Here is a 20,863-nt window from a genome sequence, read left to right on the forward strand (position 1 = left end):
CTTTTTTGGAGCTATTGTCTCTTCGCAGTAAACATGAAATGCAATGTTTTGTTTTTTTCAGTAATATCAGAAGATTTAGTTTGTTCAATAGGTTCTTTTCCCGCAGACATATAGTAGTTCGTGATCAAATGCATTAGTGCTTGATTTTCCATCCACTATTCTATATTCCTATGATAAGTCATGTTAATTTGAACGTAACCTATGCGAAAGGGAGTAACAAACAACAGGAGATAAAACTACTATCTGCTAAACATCAAGAAAGTTTGTAGGTAGTTGTGGATTGCAATCGGGTTACTTTTTGCTGGAGCGTGTCCTATCGTAGTATATCTTCGTGGGCTCGTGCTTATATAGTATACAACATAGCATACCAACAGTGTGCCAGTGATTACAAAGTCTAACTACGGGAATAATCATCTTCTGACTTATTATCACATCTTGTTTGTAGAAAGTTGCTCTGCTTAATGATGAATATCACTAACGATACAAATTCTAGCTTACAAAGCGGCAATGCAACAAAAAATATTCATTTGGTTGTTGCATTTTCTGTTACATTGAAGGTTCTGGGTGTCTTTTTAATTGTACTCAACATTCTTACTCTGGTTGCCATCGCTCGATCCAAAGGGCAACGGTAAGCAACAAAATGTAAAATGCCAAATACAAAGCCGATAACGTGTAAAATGTGGTGATACGGAACCTTTTCAAACATAACCTTGTGCAGGTGTGCTTTCAACATTTTGCTGATGAACTTGTGTGTGTCTGACATCTTGGTTGGATTACTCAGTCTGTTTGTCGGCAGTGTCACTATGATGTATATTTTACAAAGAATATCTCGTAATATTTTGGTAAGTTCAAATGTTTCACTTTCTGTTGAAACGTAATATATCTCAAAACTTCGCATCCCTCACAATTTCCTTGTGAAGAGAATGCTAACACAAAATACGAGTTCACTCACGATGAATGTGTAAAACTGTTACTTCCTCTATTGTCGGCATTTTCGTAACCAGTTGTTAAGCGGATTTAATTTTAATATCCACCGAATTAAGAATTTCAGTATATTTGTGGGGTGTCCATACTTCGTCACCAGTACACTAGTGTGCATTTTCGCCGTACTTCGTTATGTGGCTTGCAAGTGGCCGCTCAAAAAAATCTCTACAAATCATGCCAAGGCAAGTATTCTTGAAGTATTTTTATCATTTGGACGTTAACATTTTCATATCTACACAAAAATTTCGAATGCTGACGTTTGGTTACTTTTATGCTTCAGTGTCTATGCGTCTTTGTATGGGCAACAATGGTTATTTTGGTTTTCATATCTGAGTGTTTTGCAGTTTTTGCACCACAAGAATCTATTGATGGCTTGTAAGTTCTTTGCAATTTCAGTAAAAAAAATCACCCATTTTCTACTTTATAATGTCACATATTTACTTTGGTGGAATGGAATGTAGCCTAAGTAGTTTTCTAACACTAAAGTTTTACAGGAGAATCATCTCACTGGTATATATTTTCTGGATATGTGTGCTTGCAGTTATTATTACAACAGCTACTTGTGCTCTTGTAACAACCATATTTCGCAACAATGAAAACATTTCAAAGAACTTGTCAGGTATTGTAAATGGAAGCTACTAACAATTGTGTGTGAAAATGATTGAATCACAATTTTACCTGTCCCAAAACAAATTTGAAAGTTGTCATGCGCATAGAAACCATTCTTTGCAGATGAAGTTCGAATCCGTCGAGAATCACAAAACAAACGTATTCTTGTTCAACTCACTTTGATTGTTTTCTCATTCTATTTTGGACATATTCCCATGTGTGGTAAATACCATAAAATCATTATAAAAAAATTCGGGTTTTTATTGAAATATTTTGCTTATGGTGAAATACTTTCGTAGTACTATATGAACGTGTGCAAAATGATAACTTATTTTCCAACTGGACCGTTACTATAAAAAATTTCGTATTATTAAAACATAATTACCAGTACTTTTTTCGTATCTTTTTTCCAGTACAAATAATCGCCTGGTATGGATTAGTTGAGGGTAGCGATGGTCTTTGGGTAACATCATACCTATGCATGCATGTTAGCGCATGTCTCAACCCGATTTTCTACAACATTGCATCGAGGTAAGTTTACATTCGTGAATCATTTAATAAAAAGAAAAACAAACATTTTCACATCTTTTTGCCCTGAAAAGCAAGACTGGAGACTTTTTTTGCAATGTCAGATAGTTAACACTAATAAATTTTCCGTGTCCTGCATGTGACTATGTAAGATAGCCTAACCATCAAAAGTCAAATTTAGGAAACTGCGCAACGAGTCCAAACGTATTCTCGTTGATATTTGGAAAAAAATATCCTCATCACGATGCACGATGAATCAGGATCAGTAATCGTGACGTCACACACCGACCAAACATACCTCGAAGATTGCCCTTGAAATCTACTCATTAGAAAATACTGGTTTAGGCTATAATGTGAAAAATGTACAACTCTATGTTATTGTGTGACCATCACGCTTGACACACAGGATTTCCTCGCACAAAATGTTGGGAATATCAAGACATAAATGTCGGCGGCCAAAACTGTGTACTTATTTTTTTAAATTAATTAAAGTATTTATGATGTAACATGAATCAGTCCGTATTACCCTAGATACAGCACGGGTCTGTGACAAAAATTAACTTCCATTGACCCTGCCTTGTTTATAAACCATCCACAAAAATTTTCGCCACAGTGTTCAGAAACAATGGTTTACTGACACATTCTTTTTAAACAGACACAATATGTTGGGAAACGTACAAATAATAGCATATTACTTCTATGAAATGCAACTTGATGTACATCTTGAGATATATGCATTGCTATCATAATACACAAAGAAAATATTGTATGTGTATTGCGAACTATAAAACACAAAGGGTGGAAATGCCAATGGCACCTGAACAACAACAAGGATGTACCAACACATACAAGCGGGTAAAGAGACTTCTTTCTCAAAGCCAGGGTTTCTCAGGGCATGGCAATAAACAAGCTTAGGAGTGTTTCAATAAATTAAATTTTGACAAAAGTTTGGCAATTGTTGTGTAAACAGTGTTTGAACTGTAAGCATGAAGTTGGTGCACTTATCAGACTTTTACCCAAAAAGTTAAACAATTTTACTTTTTTATGTAAATAGAACCATTAAACTGACCCAAGAAGGACTGTATAGATATACTTTATAGTGTTGTTTAGATATAGCTTAATGGAAAAATTAAATGAACTTTCACATTTGGCATGCTACAAACAAGTACAGAGAATTAAAATGGAACCCAAACGGTTAAGAACTACTTTAAACCATTGATTGTTGGTGATACATGGCACCATAGTCTGAGGATAGTTGTTGGTCCCGAAGCCATAACTGCTCACAGATTTTGTTTAAAATTAATGAAACATCTTTTAAACTTTCATATCCATCACCAAGCGCCTGTGAGAAATTATTGATTCGGAGTAATGGTACATTGTGTGTTTCACTTAAATCATCCAACTCCTTGTCACTAATATCACTGTGAATGTACTGGTCTGCTTTGGTGGCAACCACAATCCGCGCAGGTGGCTTTTGTGAGGTATCAGACATTTTGTTCATATAATGAGGCACTTCAATAAAACTTGACCGGTCAGTAAGTGAAAAAGTGTAAAGAATACAGTCTGCTTCTTCCCTGCAAGCTGGCATAATGTGGTCAAACTTGTTGATGGCATTGTCCCCCACATCCCAAAGCTGAAGGTAGAAAAACACCACTTGTCCAGTTGCAGTTAATCTCACTGGCCAATATACAGCAGTTGCCTCTATTCCAGCGGTCTCATTAATCTGTTTGGAGACTTTTGTTCCAGCAAGCTTTGCTATTGTGGCACTTTTTCCAACAGCTGCTTTGCCACAAACAAATACTTTATATTTCACAACATCAATGGCTTTTTGAGGAGGCAAAGAGGGACGTTCCAATAAACCAAATTGTTTGCGCTTGTTTCGGTGAAGGATAGAGTTTAGGTAGTCTTGAGCAGCTCCAGTTTTTAGCCACTCATAATCGATTACTGCATTCATTGTAACTTCCCTTGTAACTCTACCAATAAGAATGTGATACTAGTAAATTGAAGCACCAATTTATGTGTACAAAACTTGCAGATAACGTTTAAAGAACAACAAGACACAGACGCCAACAATTGTTACGTTTACGTGCATAGTTGGCATTGGCAACACTATAGTGACTAGTCTGTATTCACAAATTCACTCCACTTCGCATTGCATGCATGCACAAAGTATTGCATTTTATAGAAATAAAGCACATCCAATGTGAACCAAAAATTAGTCGCCCCAAAACACATTTATTGTTGACTTTAGCGTAAGCGTCTCTTTGGTTACTTCGTTTCCTTTGCTGTTGTTAATTGTACCTGTCGTTTATTTTTGTCTGTAATCCGCTACAGTGGGGTGCAAACAAGACAAGCAAACGTTTATATTAAGTGAAACTGCACCAGTAGAGTGTACAACTTTATTTGATTAATAAGTTGTAGCTGTGACGCACTACCTAGTCTTTCTGTGGAAACGTATTTTCAAGACAAACAAAAAGAAAATGCTAAACACTTGTCTGTGCGTTACATCATAGAATACTGTTACAATGCTATGGACTCCGTAAATGTTAATCAAAACTGTGGTGCCCTACAAATAACCGCGAAGTTGATTTGGGGTGAACTTCTGTTAGACTTATATGCTATGAAACCTCCAGTAGTGACTCCCCAACCTAAATCGCCTAAAACTTATACTGCTTTCGAAAGTGTGGCACGTTTCTATAACCTATAAACCATGTTTACTGGTATTCACAAATTCACTCCACTTCGCATTGCATGCATGCACAAAGTATTGCATTTTATAGAAATAAAGCACATCCAATGTGAACCAAAAATTAGTCGCCCCAAAACACATTTATTGTTGACTTTAGCGTAAGCGTCTCTTTGGTTACTTCGTTTCCTTTGCTGTTGTTAATTGTACCTGTCGCTTATTTTTGTCTGTAATCCGCTACAGTGGGGTGCAAACAAGACAAGCAAACGTTTATATTAAGTGAAACTGCACCAGTAGAGTGTACAACTTTATTTGATTAATAAGTTGTAGCTGTGACGCACTACCTAGTCTTTCTGTGGAAACGTATTTTCAAGACAAACAAAAAGAAAATGCTAAACACTTGTCTGTGCGTTACATCATAGAATACTGTTACAATGCTATGGTCCCGTCAAATATTTATGTCATTGAAAGAAATTAGTCTAAATTTTGGCACTCTTAAAACATATATGGGAATCTCCCGATAGTTTTATGGCAACAAAGACTTGGTATCTGTTTTTTTTTAACAAGTTGTTTAAGAGCAGACCTCAGTCCTTCGCGCATTTTAGCCTTAGGCGAAATATATGTATCAAAAACAACAAAAAGACAAAGGACTTAGGTTTGCTCTTACATAACTTGGTACGTTTTTTTTTACAAAATTAGACAAAACGTCAGCCCGAAAGGATCAGCCCGAAACTAATGTAGCTTCTCATGCGTGTCCCTTGGCCCTTTGCGTCATTGCATAGACTGACGTTATTGCCGCGGTTGTCACTGTGATAAGACTTTGCGCTTGGTTACTGCAGGTTTGAAGACAATTGGTTGTTTTCGCAAGACGTGATTTGTAGTGTTGGGATATGTCGTGTCTTAAATTTTCGATGTTCGTCGTTCTTCTTGCAGTTGGAGTGGGTTACTTTTACGGCTCACAAATCCATCATGTAATTCCGGCGAAATGGTTGCAGGAAGTGGAGAAAGTTATTCCTAAATCAGCAATGCAATGGATGCACAGTATTTCAACTACACAAGGTGAGTAAAAATACGCTAATACGCATAATAAATGTACAAACATTTCACTCCAATTGAATTGGAGTAATTTGATGCATCAAGAATGGTTGTTTGTGGAATATCTCTTTGGTTTAATTGTGTCAATGTAATAGGTATGATAATTCTGAATTAAATTTGTTTAACACAGAAAAGAAAATCCCAGATTCCGAAAAGCATACCAAGTCAAGTGGAAAGGTGTTTACCAAAGAGGAATTGTGGAAGGATTACAGAGGAACTGAAGGAAGCAAAGGGGTCTATCTTGCTTTTATGGGAAAAGTTTATGATGTTAGTAATGGCAAGGACCACTATGCTCCTGGTGGAGGCTACGACTTTTTTGCTGGTGCGTAATGGAAGTGAACAGTCTTGTAATTTAACAAACTATTTTGGCTCCTTTAAAACCACTTGTGTTTCAATTGTTTGTTTATTGCATATACTATGCATAAATAATGTAGTACAGTGTTTCTCAAACTTTTTTTCTGCACGGCCCCCCAAACACCTTAGTCATTTATCAACCCCCAACAGAACAGAAAAAAAACACAACGAATTTATTTGTTGCTTGTCAGTTAATGTGATGGGTGAGGTTGGTGAGGTTGGTGAAATGACACCAATTTCTAAAATTGTAAGTCCTCAATTGTCAGTATCAAGACGATTTCTTTTTCCATCTAAAAGAGTGGTGAATGCCCAGAACGCACGTTCCACCAAGTAAGAGCTGAGATAATTACGGAAAGGTGCTCGCGTACCACCTGGAATGCGGTCGCATACCACTAGTGGTAAACGTACCACTGGTTGGGAAACACTGACTTACGCTACAAGAGAAAATTGGCCCAGTCAACAAGTGCCCCCCAATCGCCCATTCAGTCTCCAGGGACCCCCGTACGATTGCAAATGCCCCTAGGGGGGTGCTGGCGCCCACTTTGGGAACCACTGATGTAGTATAAAAGTAATGTTTCAAAGCAGTGTGCAATTCATGGGACATATAATTTGTATAATACGTATATATCAGTGGTTATGAAACTTTTTTATTTATGCAGAAAAAAAAAATTTACTGCACTTAAATTGATTATTAATCAAGACAATTTCCTGACAAAGTTTAGATTTTTTCACTATTTTCTTAAAAACTTGACGATGCACCAGGTCGTAGTACCACACACTTCGAGAACCTACAATGTATATAACGATGCTTTCCAACAAAAATAGGATTATTTTTTAAGGCTTACAAACCTACAAGTATTAAACCATTACTATTATAACATGTAGGTCGTGATGGAACTAGAGGATTTGTTACTGGCCAGTTTGATGACAAAGGTTTAACTGACAACCTTGATGACCTTGACCCAAACTTGTTCCTTGGTTTCGATGAATGGACTGAGTTTTATGCAACCACTTACAAATATGTTGGTAAATGCTATTTTTTTACGTGGTGCATTTGCCTGTCAGTTGTATAGACCAGTGATTTTCAACCGGTGTTCTGCGGAACACCATGGTTCTGTGAAAGATCGCCAGGTGTTCCGCAAGAAATTTATTAGTTTGATGTTCCATGGAACACAGGTAGGATATCACTTGTTTATCACAAAGGGCGTAAGTAGCTTTATTAAAGTAGTCATCAAGTTGAATGTTCCATCATGAATTGCTTCATTTAGTGTTGTGTAACAATGAGACTCGTTTTGTAATTTAATAAGAATGTAATTGCGCGAGCCTGTTGCTGGTTAAATATAATGCTGCAACACTTGGTGTACTGCAAGATTATGTTAATAAAAAAAGTGTTCTGTGGCTCAAAAAGGTTAAAAAATACTTGTATAGACCAAGTCAGCAGATTTTCAGCCTTGACATAAAAATTGGTGTTGTAGTATTTAAGGTTTGTATATATCTGTGTTTTAGGCAAAGTGGCAGGATACTTCTACGATGAACATGGCAACCCAACCAAGGCATTTTACAAAGTACAAAAGTCAATAAAACAAGCAAAGGAAGGAAAGCTAAAACAAGAGGATGATCAGAAAATGTTTCCACCTTGTAACTCTGAATTTTCCGCAGCTAAAGGATCAAGGGTGTGGTGTTCCAACCGTAGGTACGTGTCACCACTTCCTTAACATTCTTTCCCTTTACACTACCTTACAAATAACACCTTCATTTACCATAGATTCTGATTACATATAGTATGGAATATTGCAGTTGTGTTGTGTGACCTCAGAATACAAAAACCTACTTTTTTATCGAAAATAAAAATTTTCTGCAGTGGAGGTATAGAGCGCGACTGGGTCGGCGTGCCGCGAATGTATCACCCGACCGGAGCACATGAAGCCAGGTGTGCATGTGTAAGAACAGTAGGATCTCCAAGTGTTGGAGGTGACACTGGGACAAACCGGGGAGATTTGGATAATCCTCATTTGAGAGAATACGAAAACTGCCCGTCTACTGCACAGTCGTGTGTGACATCTCCTCCAAAGTAACTGGGTAATGAGTAGTTTGCGTGTGTAAATGGTTCCGCTATATGTTCTTTGTAACCTGGTTTTACCTGGCATGTAAGTTATAGGTACATTTATATAAATTTTGCTGACTGGCTTTTTTGCCTTCAAACCTATTTATTTCTGACATGTCTCAATGTGTTTATATGCATGCACATGTGTACATGGGCACTTCTTTGCGCAAACGGCATGCTTGTATATTTAATCTGTTGAGCATATACTGATTGTCTATTAAACATAAATTCAAAAACAATTTACTTCTTTCGTGTGTACTATCTTTTGCAATTTACCATTCTGCCACAATTGTGTGTAAGTAATGTCTTGTTGCATTGTTCATATGTTGCAATAACAGCTTTTCAGTTGTGATCTTTGTGTGTTTAATGTTGAGCAAACCATGTACTCAAATTGCTTCAGTATCTTCTTTCTGGCCTAAGGAACAAAATTCAAATTTTGCCAAGATTACAAAAAAATATCTGTGATTTGTGCTTGTAGATTTGCTTGTGTGCTTTGCTGAACAAATTGCATTCATTCCTCATTTAACTTGTATATATATACAGTAGTGTAAAGACACACATATAAATATATTTATGTATTTGTAAACTGCAACAAAATCGCTTTGTCTTCCAAATATTTGATATTTTGTATCTAGTATGTAAATAATTTCATTGTAAATGAAGCCATATCCATTTTCATTACTTCCATATGTATATATTTACATTTATGCTAAGTTGTTGTTTTGTTAATGATATCACTCAGGTTGTTTGAAACAATCCTTGGAAATTTATTCCCTTTCCAAAATTCACTTTCTTTATCGAAACAAAGCATCACATCAAAATATTTGTCTAACTGTTAAGCAGTAACGCCATTGGTAAGTGAGTTGAAATTTATGTGGTGTATGGAATAGCTTTGGTATGGTCAAATAAACCACGTGATTTTACTTTCCAAAGTATGTCATTTGTAGTTTCGCAAAAAGCACACATTCTGTAGTAAATCTCCTAAAATTTAACGAATTTAAGACGTCGAGCAAAAAGTCGTTTGCTTCGTCTCCTTGATGCAATATGATGTTTCGTTCTACTCGTTAAACTGCCTTAATAAATTGTGGCGGCGTCAAAACGTTAATCGGCAAATTTTTGCATTCGTACATTTACAAAATTACAGCGCGAAGTTCAACCTTGCAATAAATAGTTAAATTACCCGAATGTATGATGTTTTTCACAAATTAATACAGTGGCGTTGTGAAACTTGTATAAACTACGTTATGAAGAAACTTGTATAACCCGTTACACGAAACAAACCAATAAAACTGTGACAAAATGTAAAGGGAAAAGCATCTGATAAGTTTTAATGATGGAAAACAATTATTTACAAAAGTACAGGCGTTGTTAAGGTAACTAGAATCTACTCTAGGCCTACTCGTCGTAATTCCGCTGTTAATTTTTATGGTGCGCTGGTTGAACGTAACAAAATGCCTCGTAAAAAAAACACAACACAAAAAAAGATAAATGGACAAAAATACGCAATGCTAAGTACAAAAACACTAAAAAGTGCGAACAACAATGAAAAAAGCAACATTCCAATATAGCATAATGACAAAGCTTTAAATCTGTTCTAATTTCGTCATTAAGTCACACTTGCAACAAACATATTGACAATGTTAATTTAAATATATTAAGGCCTTTCTTCCAAAATAAGGTCTGTTGTTGGCGGAGGAGTTGAGACGAATCCGCATTCCAACAAATCTTCATGTTGAAACCCTCCTGTCCCCGAGTGTACGTTAAAGTTTTGCAGTACGGTTGTAAGGAAGAGGAAATATTCCATCTCGGCGAGTTGTTTTCCCAAGCAGTACCTGTACCCTGCAAAGTTTTTATAAACAAATAGAACATTGAAACGCCCCTTTTCCTTGTTACGTCACAATGGACGCAACAGTCCAAGATGGAATAAAACTATGCCACCTCCGTTATTTCTTTTAAAACGAAAGGTTGGATGAAGTTTTGTTGTTCATTTTCCCCGGTAAAGACTGTAAACTAAGGCAAGTGCTTTTACTGACCGAGTATAGATTTCCAATATTATTTATAAGGTCTGAATCAGAATATGCGAGTATACAAAAGTTTACCCCGTACGAAATTCTGCACTTGTTTATTAAAATAAGAACAGCAAATCACGAAATTTGCATAGTTCATTTGATTTGGTTTAGTTTCTATACTATTATCTCTGATCGTTAAATAACACAGAAAATGTCAAACCCTACTTACCGGCACCGAACTGAATAACATTGGGATGTTTCTCGAACTTTCCATCTTCGTCCAAGTGGCGTTCAACTTTGAACTTTAATGGATCTTCCCAAATCTCCGGATCGTTGTGGACTCCGTAAATGTTAATCAAAACTGTGGTGCCCTGAAAATACCCGCGAAGTTGATTTGGGGAGAATTTTCATTGGACTCATATGCTATGAAACCTCCAGTTGTGACTCCCAAACCTAAATCGCCTAAAACTTGTACTGCTTTCGAAAGTGTGGCACGTTTCTACAACCTATAAACCATGTTCCTGATGCTGACTTTTGTGTTGTTCAGAAACAATCTTATAACTCCATTTTTGCCAAATTTTTAGAGACTCGATCTTTTCATTGAAATGTAATCCTTCTTATCGAAATGTTCTAGCATTTGCACCTATTTACACTATTTTATACACAATATTTGCACGCCTACCCTTGGAATGTCAAATCCCTTCAATGTTGTGTCCTGGGTAGTCATCCGAGCGACACCAAACGGTAACAGTGTTCGGTACCTCATCAGTTCAGTCATGAAAGCCAGAGTTAGATGCATTTCTTCTTTATGGCGGAACGTCGGTTGACTATCCCTTCCTATAACTCGGTCAATCTCATCATGAATCTGAAACAATTTAATGTAAAAATACTTACATGCCTATATTGACGTTTACAACAGATTGAGAAAATATTCTACTAAAGTGGTTAATTATTGTTCTTTCAAAACGACGAAATAACTTTGTTTCATTGAGAATATAATTTTTGGCAAAATTAACATATTTCTGTCAACATGATAATCATCGACAAAAAAGATAACTGAATTTTTTTTAGGACAAACCTTTTTCTGAAGCTCGGGTCGGTTTGCTAAAATTAAAAGGGACCAAGTCATGGTGCTGAAGATAGTTTCAAGTCCACCAAGGAAGAGATCACGCAAAATAAACTTCAACATTTTCTCTGTAAAATTTGGGCACATTGTACTTTAGACAGAAAGGCAAAATAATATAACACATCCGTTTCGTCCGGATACAAATCATACTACTTTTTCTAAAACAACCTGCTTTGCAGATGAACAATAACTGTATAAACCTACAAGAAATAGTAGGGGCACCGTAGGCCCATATCTACAAAGGTTAGAGAGCCATATACGCAAGATTTTTCGGCGATCGGATGGTTTCGGCGCAAATTATAACGACAATGTTTCAAAGAAACTTTTTGTAATGTATTGCAGTTCAGTTCTTTGGTTTTAGAATGGTTACTCCAATATACGAAGCGGTCGAAAAGAAACAAAAGCGGGTTATTTAACACTGAATGACAAGAAATGTTTCCAAAACTAAACCTTCAAACTATCCTTAATATTATTTTGCAATGGAGTGTTTTTGTTTAAAATTGCAGTTTGATTATCGTATATTCATGCAAAAGTACCGCTGAACAACCCCATGGCTTTTCCTTCGAGACTTTTCATTTTGATTAGATAATCATCCACGAAATCCCTTGATTGTTCCACGTTCAAAGTCTTTTTATGAGCTTCAATGTATTCCTGCATCGTATCATGCATCTAAGAAAAAATGCACAACAGATTAGCACTCGCTACAAGCATTAATTCTCGTATCAATGAGATGCAAAGTTTATAAATTTATTAGGTGAACTCAATACGGTTCTTAAGTATTAAACTTGTTAATATCCAGCCTTCTAAAGAAATCCCTACAAGAAAATGGTAATAAATAAGAATAAACAGAATTACTAAAACGAAATTAAGTTATATTATAATGAGTATGAAACCCCATCTCGTGTACACTGTTTTTATATTTCGCACACCCAACAGAGGCCAGCACTGCACCAGATTTTTGAGAGCACTATTTTAAGGTTTCCACTACACCATATTTTTTTGTAAAACTGTTGAAACAAACGCTTCTTTCTAACCTTGCTGAAGAGCTTTTTCATGGCCCGAAGTGGACTTCTGAAGGGCGGGACGCGATGACTCCAAGTCATTAAGTTGGTTGCCTGAAAAGCGTTCACAAAGAGTATTTACCATGTATAGGCCTAATATTTAACCTGTTGCATGTTGGCGGCCAGTGACGTACACCTGGTAAAGATTTTCAGTAAGTTTTTTTTATAATTTGTTGCTTATTTTCATGAAAAATTACTTTGCAATGCAATACATCGTGTTTTCATGTTTGTCTATCCCAGTTTCCTTGTTTTTGGTGCCGACATTCGTGGAATATATGCCTTAGCATCACTTTGCGGAACAGATTATCATTTTGTCCATTATTTGTTACGTCAAAACGGGAAAATTTCAAATGTAACCAGATAAAAGTATCCAGCATCTACTCTATGTGGTTGATGGTTAGTATCAACTCCCCACATAACTGCTAAGGTTAATCAGAACAATATTCCGCGAAGATACGAACTCCATCGAACTTATTCTCCTTCCCCATAATCAGTAAATTTTCCGGTTATTCGAGTTTAAACTCAAAGCACAATATCCCTCATGGCGTGTCGTATTAACAACGTGTTGGTGTCGGGTGGCAGTGTCCTGCTTTGACCGTTACCGCAACGATACACAAAAGGACATAATGTTGTGACCCCAAACGAGTAACTTGGCATATCACTTACTTGTATAGCCCAGCTCGCTTCTTGGAAACGTCTTGTCACGTTGTGAGCGAACTGCATGAAACTGGCATCTGTGTTGTAATCAAACCGTGTACCGAGACACAACTTGCATATAACGTTAGCAAGGGCGTCCATCATCTTACTCTGTTCGGAATACAAAACATTAAACTTGGTTTCGATTTGGAATTCGTCGCCAATAAATATTGGATTGCAATATCTTGTTTACAAGACCGAGAAATGCGTTTAAGAAGTATGCGCTGTACTTTAAAAAAGTTACAGCCTGGATGAAAAACTGAGTATTTCACTTGTTCAACTAAGACCATACGGAAAGTTTTTTAATCAAAAAAAAAAACAAATATTATCCGAGTTGTGAGTATATTGTATCTTGTAGACGTGCTGTCTGGTCCCAAAGTGTTTTTTGCGTGTGAACGTCCCAACAAATCAATTTATCGATAATTGGCGTGTTTTAATTTTCATAGACAATTTACGTTACGATTTTATAAATATATCGCAAAACAGGTACGATTTAAAATTTTTTGATCTGTTGTAAGGGATGAGTTGTCACTTGGTCAAAACACGAAATCGGAAAACGCGCTTCGGTTCTGGGACCACCGATTCCACTTCCTCCGGCGCCAATTAAGACGTTTAGCAAAAAGCCGGGGAATACCCGAACACGTCAGAATTGCGTGCATCCTGTTCCTTCGCGTTATTAGCTTTTCATTCACGCCGAGCCTTTTCTTAGTGTGCGGTTTTGCACTGGAAACATATGCGGCGCAAGCAAATCTTAATAACGTTACTGGGGAAAAAACCTTTCTTATCTTTTCAATGATTACGGTTGCGGAAGTAGGAAAATCTATTTTTGTCAAAATTTGCATTTATACAGCGGAAAAACCAATTAAACTATTTTAGTCGTCTTGCTCATAATATTTATTCGGAAATTTACTTCAAACAGCTTCCTGTGCAAAATAATTATGACGTTAAATAAACTTTTAACGCAACGAGTATTTTTCTTTGCTTTACCGAACGACGAACATATAATTTACTTAATATGTTTTTCTGACACAATTAAACGTAACTTTATTACCTACGTTTCGCCTGCTATTTTATCTGGGCTTCCCTGGGGTAACAATTGTGCCAGAATATTAAATTACACCATGCATGGCAGCAACATAACATTTGACACAGTTATATGCAAACAAATAAACATTAAACGAAATTTGATGCATATTTTTAATACCTTACTATCCTTGTAGTCCCCACACTTTCGCAAAGCGTCGATCAAATACTGAGCTTCTTCCTAAAAAAGCATCTTGCGGTTTATTATGTGAATAATGTTCGTTTAATATACAGCAATTATATAGCTATAAGTTGATACGCTTTCTGCCAAAAATATATATGTCGCTAACAATTCAGGCCACCTAAATAACTTTATGACGTAATTTCAGGATTCTAAAGGTCACAACGTCGACTTTGAAAGTCAATTTCTTCAAAAACATGACTTTAATCTAAATTTGTTTTTTTTTTGTGAATATTACACTTATTCTTGTTGCGTATGTATATATTTATAGGCCACTTGTCACAATTTGTCCTATAGGGTCAGCAGAATTAACCTTCGACAGTGGGATCAATTTATTTTCATTTACCGCAATTGGACCTTCCAAAGTAGCTTTCCCAAACCCAAATTTCCGCAACGATTTCAGAGCAAACTTTCTTTGTTCCTTCCAAGCTTCGCTGTAATTTGTCATGGAAATACCTGATAGAAAATACCATGTCACAAAAACTCTATTTCGATACATTCAATGTTGCTGATGTAATAATTGGTTTATGCTAATGGATTGTTTTTAAAATGAATGGATATCCACAAAATATATGTGTAATTATGTCATTTTTGATTTACTGTCGTACTTTTTTATGTTCAGGATGAGGTATGTGTGTCAAGGTGCTCAAAACCGATATGTTCCAATTACATAGGGCAAGAAAGCCAAAATATTACAATAGCACGTTAACTGTATAAAACTGTATTAGGTTTATTTTATTCTGAAAACTTCTTGCTTGGTCTTTATGGAACGTAATACACCCTGATACAATGTCTTAGTTGAACAATTTATAAGATCCTACAGGTTTTATATAATCCCATAGGTTTTCCATACGATTCTTACGTTATATTTTCCAGTGACATAAAAATCTTACCATCTTTGCACCAAATGACGTCATGGAGGTAAGACCAGGGTCTGGCCGAGTACACGTCACCCTGCTTTGACAGGGCTTCATTAATAACTTCAAGACCGCTCAGAACAAGAACGTATTGCGTCCCGACGCGAACTGACATTACGTCACCATACTTTTGGGAGTATTCCTGCGGAAGGAAATGAATAAGTAATTTCCGAATTACGACGAAATGAAATTTCGGATACTATATGTTATAACAAACGGCGATTTACAATTAACCACACAAAACATTTTCTTTCCATTTATATAGTTATGAGCGAAGCATATATTCACACAATAAAGCTCGCATGTAAATATCCTATGAAAACACTGCGAGTTATTGTAAAGGAGTTCGCAATAAAGAAAAACAAAACTAAGTTTCCTGTTTTTCCTGAAAGCTTTTCAAGTTTTCCTTAAAAATCATACTTATTGTGTTTGCTTACCGCCATTTTCATATCGGGTCTTTTCCCTAGAAACGGGGTAACACCAAATATTGGCAACCCGTCTGGCCCTGGGGGTAAATTCTTTGTGCGCTTCGGCGTGGCTGAATACAACAGCACTGACAAAAACACAATTACCATGGACAACATGGTAGTTACATCTATTGCAAGAAGACTATCGAAATCCATTCTCGTGCAGCAATAATTAACAAACTGTGTTGAAACAAAATCTGAAATGCAAAAGTTGAAAGTTAAAATCATTTTATCTTGGCCATACAACAATTTTTGTCAACTTTTACTGCGGCGTTTCGCCTGTCGCAAAACAATAACATTTTCGACAAACAAGGTCTAATTTAGTGTGAAGCCTCTCTCAAATGCTACGATACACATTTGCAAACGCCCCGGGGTTGTATTTAGCGTCAAACTAACGATTATAAATCTGCAATTGCATCACCATTTCCTAAACTCCACTTCAACCTCCTCCGCGTCAACCAACGTCAACAGCTTTGTGTTATTCAGTATAGGCAGGATGAGGTGCACCTTACCGGCTCTCAATGCATAAGTCACTTCTCTTGCGTTGTCAACTACCTTCCTCTGGTTGCTGGTCACCACATTGAAAGGTGCGATCAATGGAGCGACAAATTACCCCCTTGATTGTGTTACTGTGATCACAGTTCTTGCCTAGGGCATGTGTATATAACTCGTTCTCGGGGCACTCGAAATTTCAATTTCGTTATCTGCGGACACTTATGTATTAATTGAAAGCAAAACTTTTTTACAATTCAGCAATATCCGAATGCTATTTCATGCTAAAAAAATTCCCCAAGGCAAGTTTCTGTTTCTACAGCAAAACGTTCAGTGAAAGATGCGTTTCTTTGGAAACAATGACGATTTAATTTTCAATTGTCCTAACAAGTCGTGACCAAAATCAAAAAAGGAGAAACGGCGAAACAAGTGTGAGACATTTCGTGACGCATGGTTGTCGCGCCAAATCGTGACACGTGATATAAGCTATCTCCAGTTCATTTGGCCAAAATGTGCAATTCTCTTTGCCAAAATTTATCGCAAAATTTCCTTTTAAGTGCTGAACATTATGTTGTTATTGCGTGCAACCAGCATGACGTTTCGGCACGGTACAAATTTCCCAACCTATCTTCACCTCTCAAACATGCATTTTAAAGATAGATTTATGACCAGCAACGTTGTTATTTGAGAAAAGATGTTAACTTCTTCTTGTCTAGGTTGTCGTCTTAAGTTTTGCCCAGGTGTCAAATGACCGCTAGACCGGACCACGAAGCGCTTCTGACGTTTAATTGTCGACAACTTCCTATGCCCTGTGAAACATTTGCAGCGTAAATGAAGAATGCACGAGGCAGTCTCTGATATGTCGACTTTTAAAGTAATTTCCAACAACGCAGAATAAATATTATGCTTGTATTTTTACCGTAAACCATGTTACAAATCAGTCAAAAATATGCAGCTGGCCTATTTTTGGTATATAACGCCAAGCAAATATGCCATTTAGAGACATTTAATTATACATAATCAACCCTAAAATATGTTTGGGTAAATCTGTTACGTCGCGTTGAGTCATGGAAACATATGCGGTGTCTGCAGTGTAGACAGTGATGACAAGCAGAAAAACGAAAACGTCAAGTCACGATTTTACGGTACGAGACACATATACAAGCCACGTTAAAACTAATGACGACCACGGTTTAAAAGTTGGCAAATACTTATTAGAAACCACTGCTCTATGAGAAATACGAAGAAAACAAGATATTACCAAATAATTTTACACGAACTTGAAATAAAATGCGTCAGGAAGAATGAAAAGTGTGACGGTAGACTTTATATTTATTCCAGGAAACTAACGGTCAAGGGTCGAAACACCTTTATAAAAAATCAATAAACGATTATTTGCTAAAAGTGGATGTCCAATTCAAACCACTAACAACACAACGAAACTGCATCAATTAAAACGTGGGTTTAAAAACACACATTTTTTTGATTGTTTTTTTTTTGTGTTTGCACAGATTTAACACAAACACTGCATTGTTGATCAAAATACTGGAATTGTATAAACTTTTTTTAGTTTCAGTCAAGGCACCTGTTGATGTCCTGGTTTTAGGGTAGTATTTGCAAGTACATCAATGCAACTTGTAAAAATGCTAGATTTGTTTGTAAAAAAACTTACATTGACTATTTTCGATCCGTGTATAGTCGTAACTTTCTCCAAATAAGGAGATTCCAGGACCAGGAAAACTCGGATTATTTTGCAATAACCTGGTTTGGTCCTAGAATCACTTTTTTACGAAATTTTTTGCGTAACGAACCCGTGACAAATTGTAGTTCTAGTGAAAGATCTAATTTATACGTTTATAAATATTTCTCCTAATAAAATACAATATGCAACGTCGAGGTGGGATGCGAGTCGCCCCCCTACTAAATACACCGCAAATAAAAATGATAAGAATTTCTGCCTTAAAATTTTAACCATATGCGGTACAATAGAATAAAAAATGCACACTAAAACACACACGAACTGATCTCCTGAACAAAGGTACAAAGGTCAACGATAACAGTAGCAAATACACTAACACGACAAGACAAAAGCACACCAATTACAAAGCACAAATAATAAAAAACAGAGCCATCACAACAACGTCATGCGAATAATTGTATAATTATCTGCCCAATTAATCTTGGCTCGTTATCTATAAGCGGCCACTGCTCGTAAATATCCTTGCTTGCGCTTGTGGATTTTCCAAACTTTTTTTTAATTGATTTTATAAGCATTCATCAAACCCATTAGCATAAAGTGTAATCTGTTATTTGTCGCTATTTAAGATTGCTTTGGTGAAAGAATAAACTATGTTATGTTATGTTAATATGCTGTAGGTGCTGGGTCTATGCATATTACAGCGTGCAAAAAAAGTTTTTTTTTTCTTTTTCATTCATTGGGCGACACGAACACCGTGATCAAACGCAATGCGAATGTGACAGCGGGAATATGTACAAAAAAGTTGTAGCGCCTATGGATTCATGGCGGCCATGTGAGTCTACACATTGCATAATGAACACGTAGCGCGGATTGAACAGAGCTATCATTAGCACTTTGTCGCCACCTAGTGGTTACTAATACCACCACCTAGCGGCTAAATGTACCACTGTAATTAATCAAAAAGTATAGTCCATATCAAAAAAAGAAGTTTATATTAAACTTGAATTATTACAACCAACTAAAAAAATTTAAAGATGTGTTCAAAACTGTGGCCCGTAAAACTTTCTACGACTGTGGGGCGTTTCAGTTCAGAACTAAGAAGTGTATATTTTTTTCTTTTCATAATTTGTATCTGCTTTACGAGAAGCGGCTAATACAAATTGACAATTCTATCATGTGGGAACTTATACAGGAAACTTTGTTGTTCATCCATTTAACAAACATGTTATATATCAGGGTCGGATTCAGGGCGTTGAAACTTGTATTGATTTCAAATAAAGTAAGTATGCACTCTAGTTGATTCGATTCAGCTTAAACATTTGCAAACTAAGTTGACACAAAACAAATATAAAGCAAGAAGTAGTTATTTCGGGGGCTTCTAATTGGCTATATATGCTGGCTACAACAACAAAAAACTCAAAATTCGTAATAAATGACCGGTAGTTCAGTTGTAGTATGAATGACTCGGAACATATGGACGTAAAGGAAAGAGACCTTGCCTGCACGTACGACGGACATGGATCGGGACATGCAACTTCGTACCGACTGGGATGGTCATTGCCGGAAATACACCGTTGTGTTTGTTCGGGGTGGCTGACACGACAGGGATAGGTGGGTGTGCATTCACTGACGTGCCATGGCCACAAAAAACGGGGCTGTCTCCAGTAATTCTTTCACACTTCGGCCTGGGGTAATTCAACTTGTTAATTTGTCTTCTTTCTCTACTTAGAGCTTTCTGGTTTTTTATCAGCTTATACTGCATTGCTATTCGGGTCAACTGAAGTTCGACACAAGCGGCCATCTCTGACGAGTAGTCGAGGAGGTATTTGAAACAGAGCTATGTACGCGAAGATCGACTCGATATACTTAGTCTTTCATTGCCTGATTGACTTCTTCGCGTTGGCAAACCACTTCCCCTCACAAAAAGCGAGTTCGCGTGTTGCGCGTTTTGCGCGTTGATAATCCATTCGTGCCAGAGCCATTTCTTGGCTGCTTATTACAGCAAGCGGCGCAAAGGAAACGGATCAACTCTATTCTGATGATGAACACAGTCGACAGTGGGAAAATAGAAGATGTAGCGTAATGTCACAAGGACTGAAATTGGTTTTGACCGCAAGGTACCGTGATGATTACTATAAGTTGTGTTGTGACACTGGGTTTGCGTCAGGGTGCAAGGTCCTGCAGTTTTTACATAAACAGGCGTAGAAATAGAGATCAGCAAAATACAAAAAAAATCGAAGCACACTGGTCCTTATTACCAACCTACTGTGGGACTGCAGTGTCACAAAGTCGGACTTTTCCAATAATCTAACAAGATAATCGGAATTGCTCTTCTGGCACTTAGTTTCTAAAGTGTTTATTGGAAACCAACGTTTCGTCTGCCATCCGGCGAGACTTCTTCAGGGTGTTGTTGTTGACATAACCCAGAAGAAGTCTCGCCGGATGGCAGACGAAACGTTGGTTTCCAACAAACACTTTAGAAACTAAGTGCCAGAAGAGCAATTCCGATCAATTAGTATGCCTGGCAACAAAAATAGCAGTAAATCTAACAAGTTATATGGCACAATAAACAATTCAGCCCTACCGCATAAACGTATGCGTTAGATAAATTAAACATTTGACTGTTAGGTTTTGCCAAAATTGTCCTGAAACAAACAGAAAGCAAAGATTAGGTGTCAACTTCTATTTGTAGCCGGAGCGAAAATACAATTTTTAGGGTGTTAAAAGACATCCTGTTATAACTTAACTTAATTGCATTGAGGAGGCAACTAT

The 20,863-nt window shown here is 36.8% G+C and overlaps 4 protein-coding genes across 4 annotated transcripts; 2 read left to right on the top strand and 2 right to left on the bottom strand.

The window, feature by feature from the left end:
• The first annotated feature begins 1,511 nt into the window (after positions 1 to 1,511).
• Positions 1,512 to 2,491, top strand: LOC145889369 (melatonin receptor type 1B-like). The gene is made up of 4 exons (XM_082980316.1): positions 1,512 to 1,603; positions 1,717 to 1,815; positions 2,007 to 2,124; positions 2,303 to 2,491. The coding sequence occupies exons 2-4, from the start codon at positions 1,809 to 1,811 to the stop codon at positions 2,388 to 2,390; spliced, it is 213 nt and encodes a 70-aa protein (XP_082836442.1). The 5' UTR covers positions 1,512 to 1,603; positions 1,717 to 1,808; the 3' UTR covers positions 2,391 to 2,491.
• Positions 2,492 to 2,499: 8 nt separating this feature from the next.
• LOC145889368 (ciliogenesis and planar polarity effector 2-like) lies at positions 2,500 to 4,090 on the bottom strand. Its single transcript, XM_082980315.1, has one exon. It carries the CDS (start codon positions 4,073 to 4,075, stop codon positions 3,329 to 3,331), a length of 747 nt encoding a protein of 248 aa, XP_082836441.1. The 5' UTR covers positions 4,076 to 4,090; the 3' UTR covers positions 2,500 to 3,328.
• A 1,500-nt stretch (positions 4,091 to 5,590) lies between these two features.
• Positions 5,591 to 9,925, top strand: LOC145888784 (neuferricin-like). Its single transcript, XM_082979629.1, has 5 exons — positions 5,591 to 5,866; positions 6,033 to 6,224; positions 7,142 to 7,282; positions 7,763 to 7,949; positions 8,118 to 9,925. Exons 1-5 carry the CDS (start codon positions 5,698 to 5,700, stop codon positions 8,329 to 8,331), a joined length of 903 nt encoding a protein of 300 aa, XP_082835755.1. The 5' UTR covers positions 5,591 to 5,697; the 3' UTR covers positions 8,332 to 9,925.
• An 89-nt stretch (positions 9,926 to 10,014) lies between these two features.
• LOC145890242 (cytochrome P450 2U1-like) lies at positions 10,015 to 16,056 on the bottom strand. The gene is made up of 11 exons (XM_082981263.1): positions 15,871 to 16,056; positions 15,410 to 15,575; positions 14,863 to 14,972; positions 14,457 to 14,516; positions 13,223 to 13,363; positions 12,530 to 12,610; positions 12,032 to 12,164; positions 11,448 to 11,563; positions 11,052 to 11,234; positions 10,599 to 10,740; positions 10,015 to 10,199 (listed from the first exon to the last, which is right to left on the bottom strand). Exons 1-11 carry the CDS (start codon positions 16,054 to 16,056, stop codon positions 10,015 to 10,017), a joined length of 1,503 nt encoding a protein of 500 aa, XP_082837389.1.
• Positions 16,057 to 20,863: the final 4,807 nt, after the last annotated feature.

This window comes from Ascidia mentula, chromosome 2, assembly GCF_947561715.1.
Source record: "Ascidia mentula chromosome 2, kaAscMent1.1, whole genome shotgun sequence".
In the NCBI taxonomy this organism is placed as follows: Eukaryota; Metazoa; Chordata; class Ascidiacea; order Phlebobranchia; family Ascidiidae; genus Ascidia; species Ascidia mentula.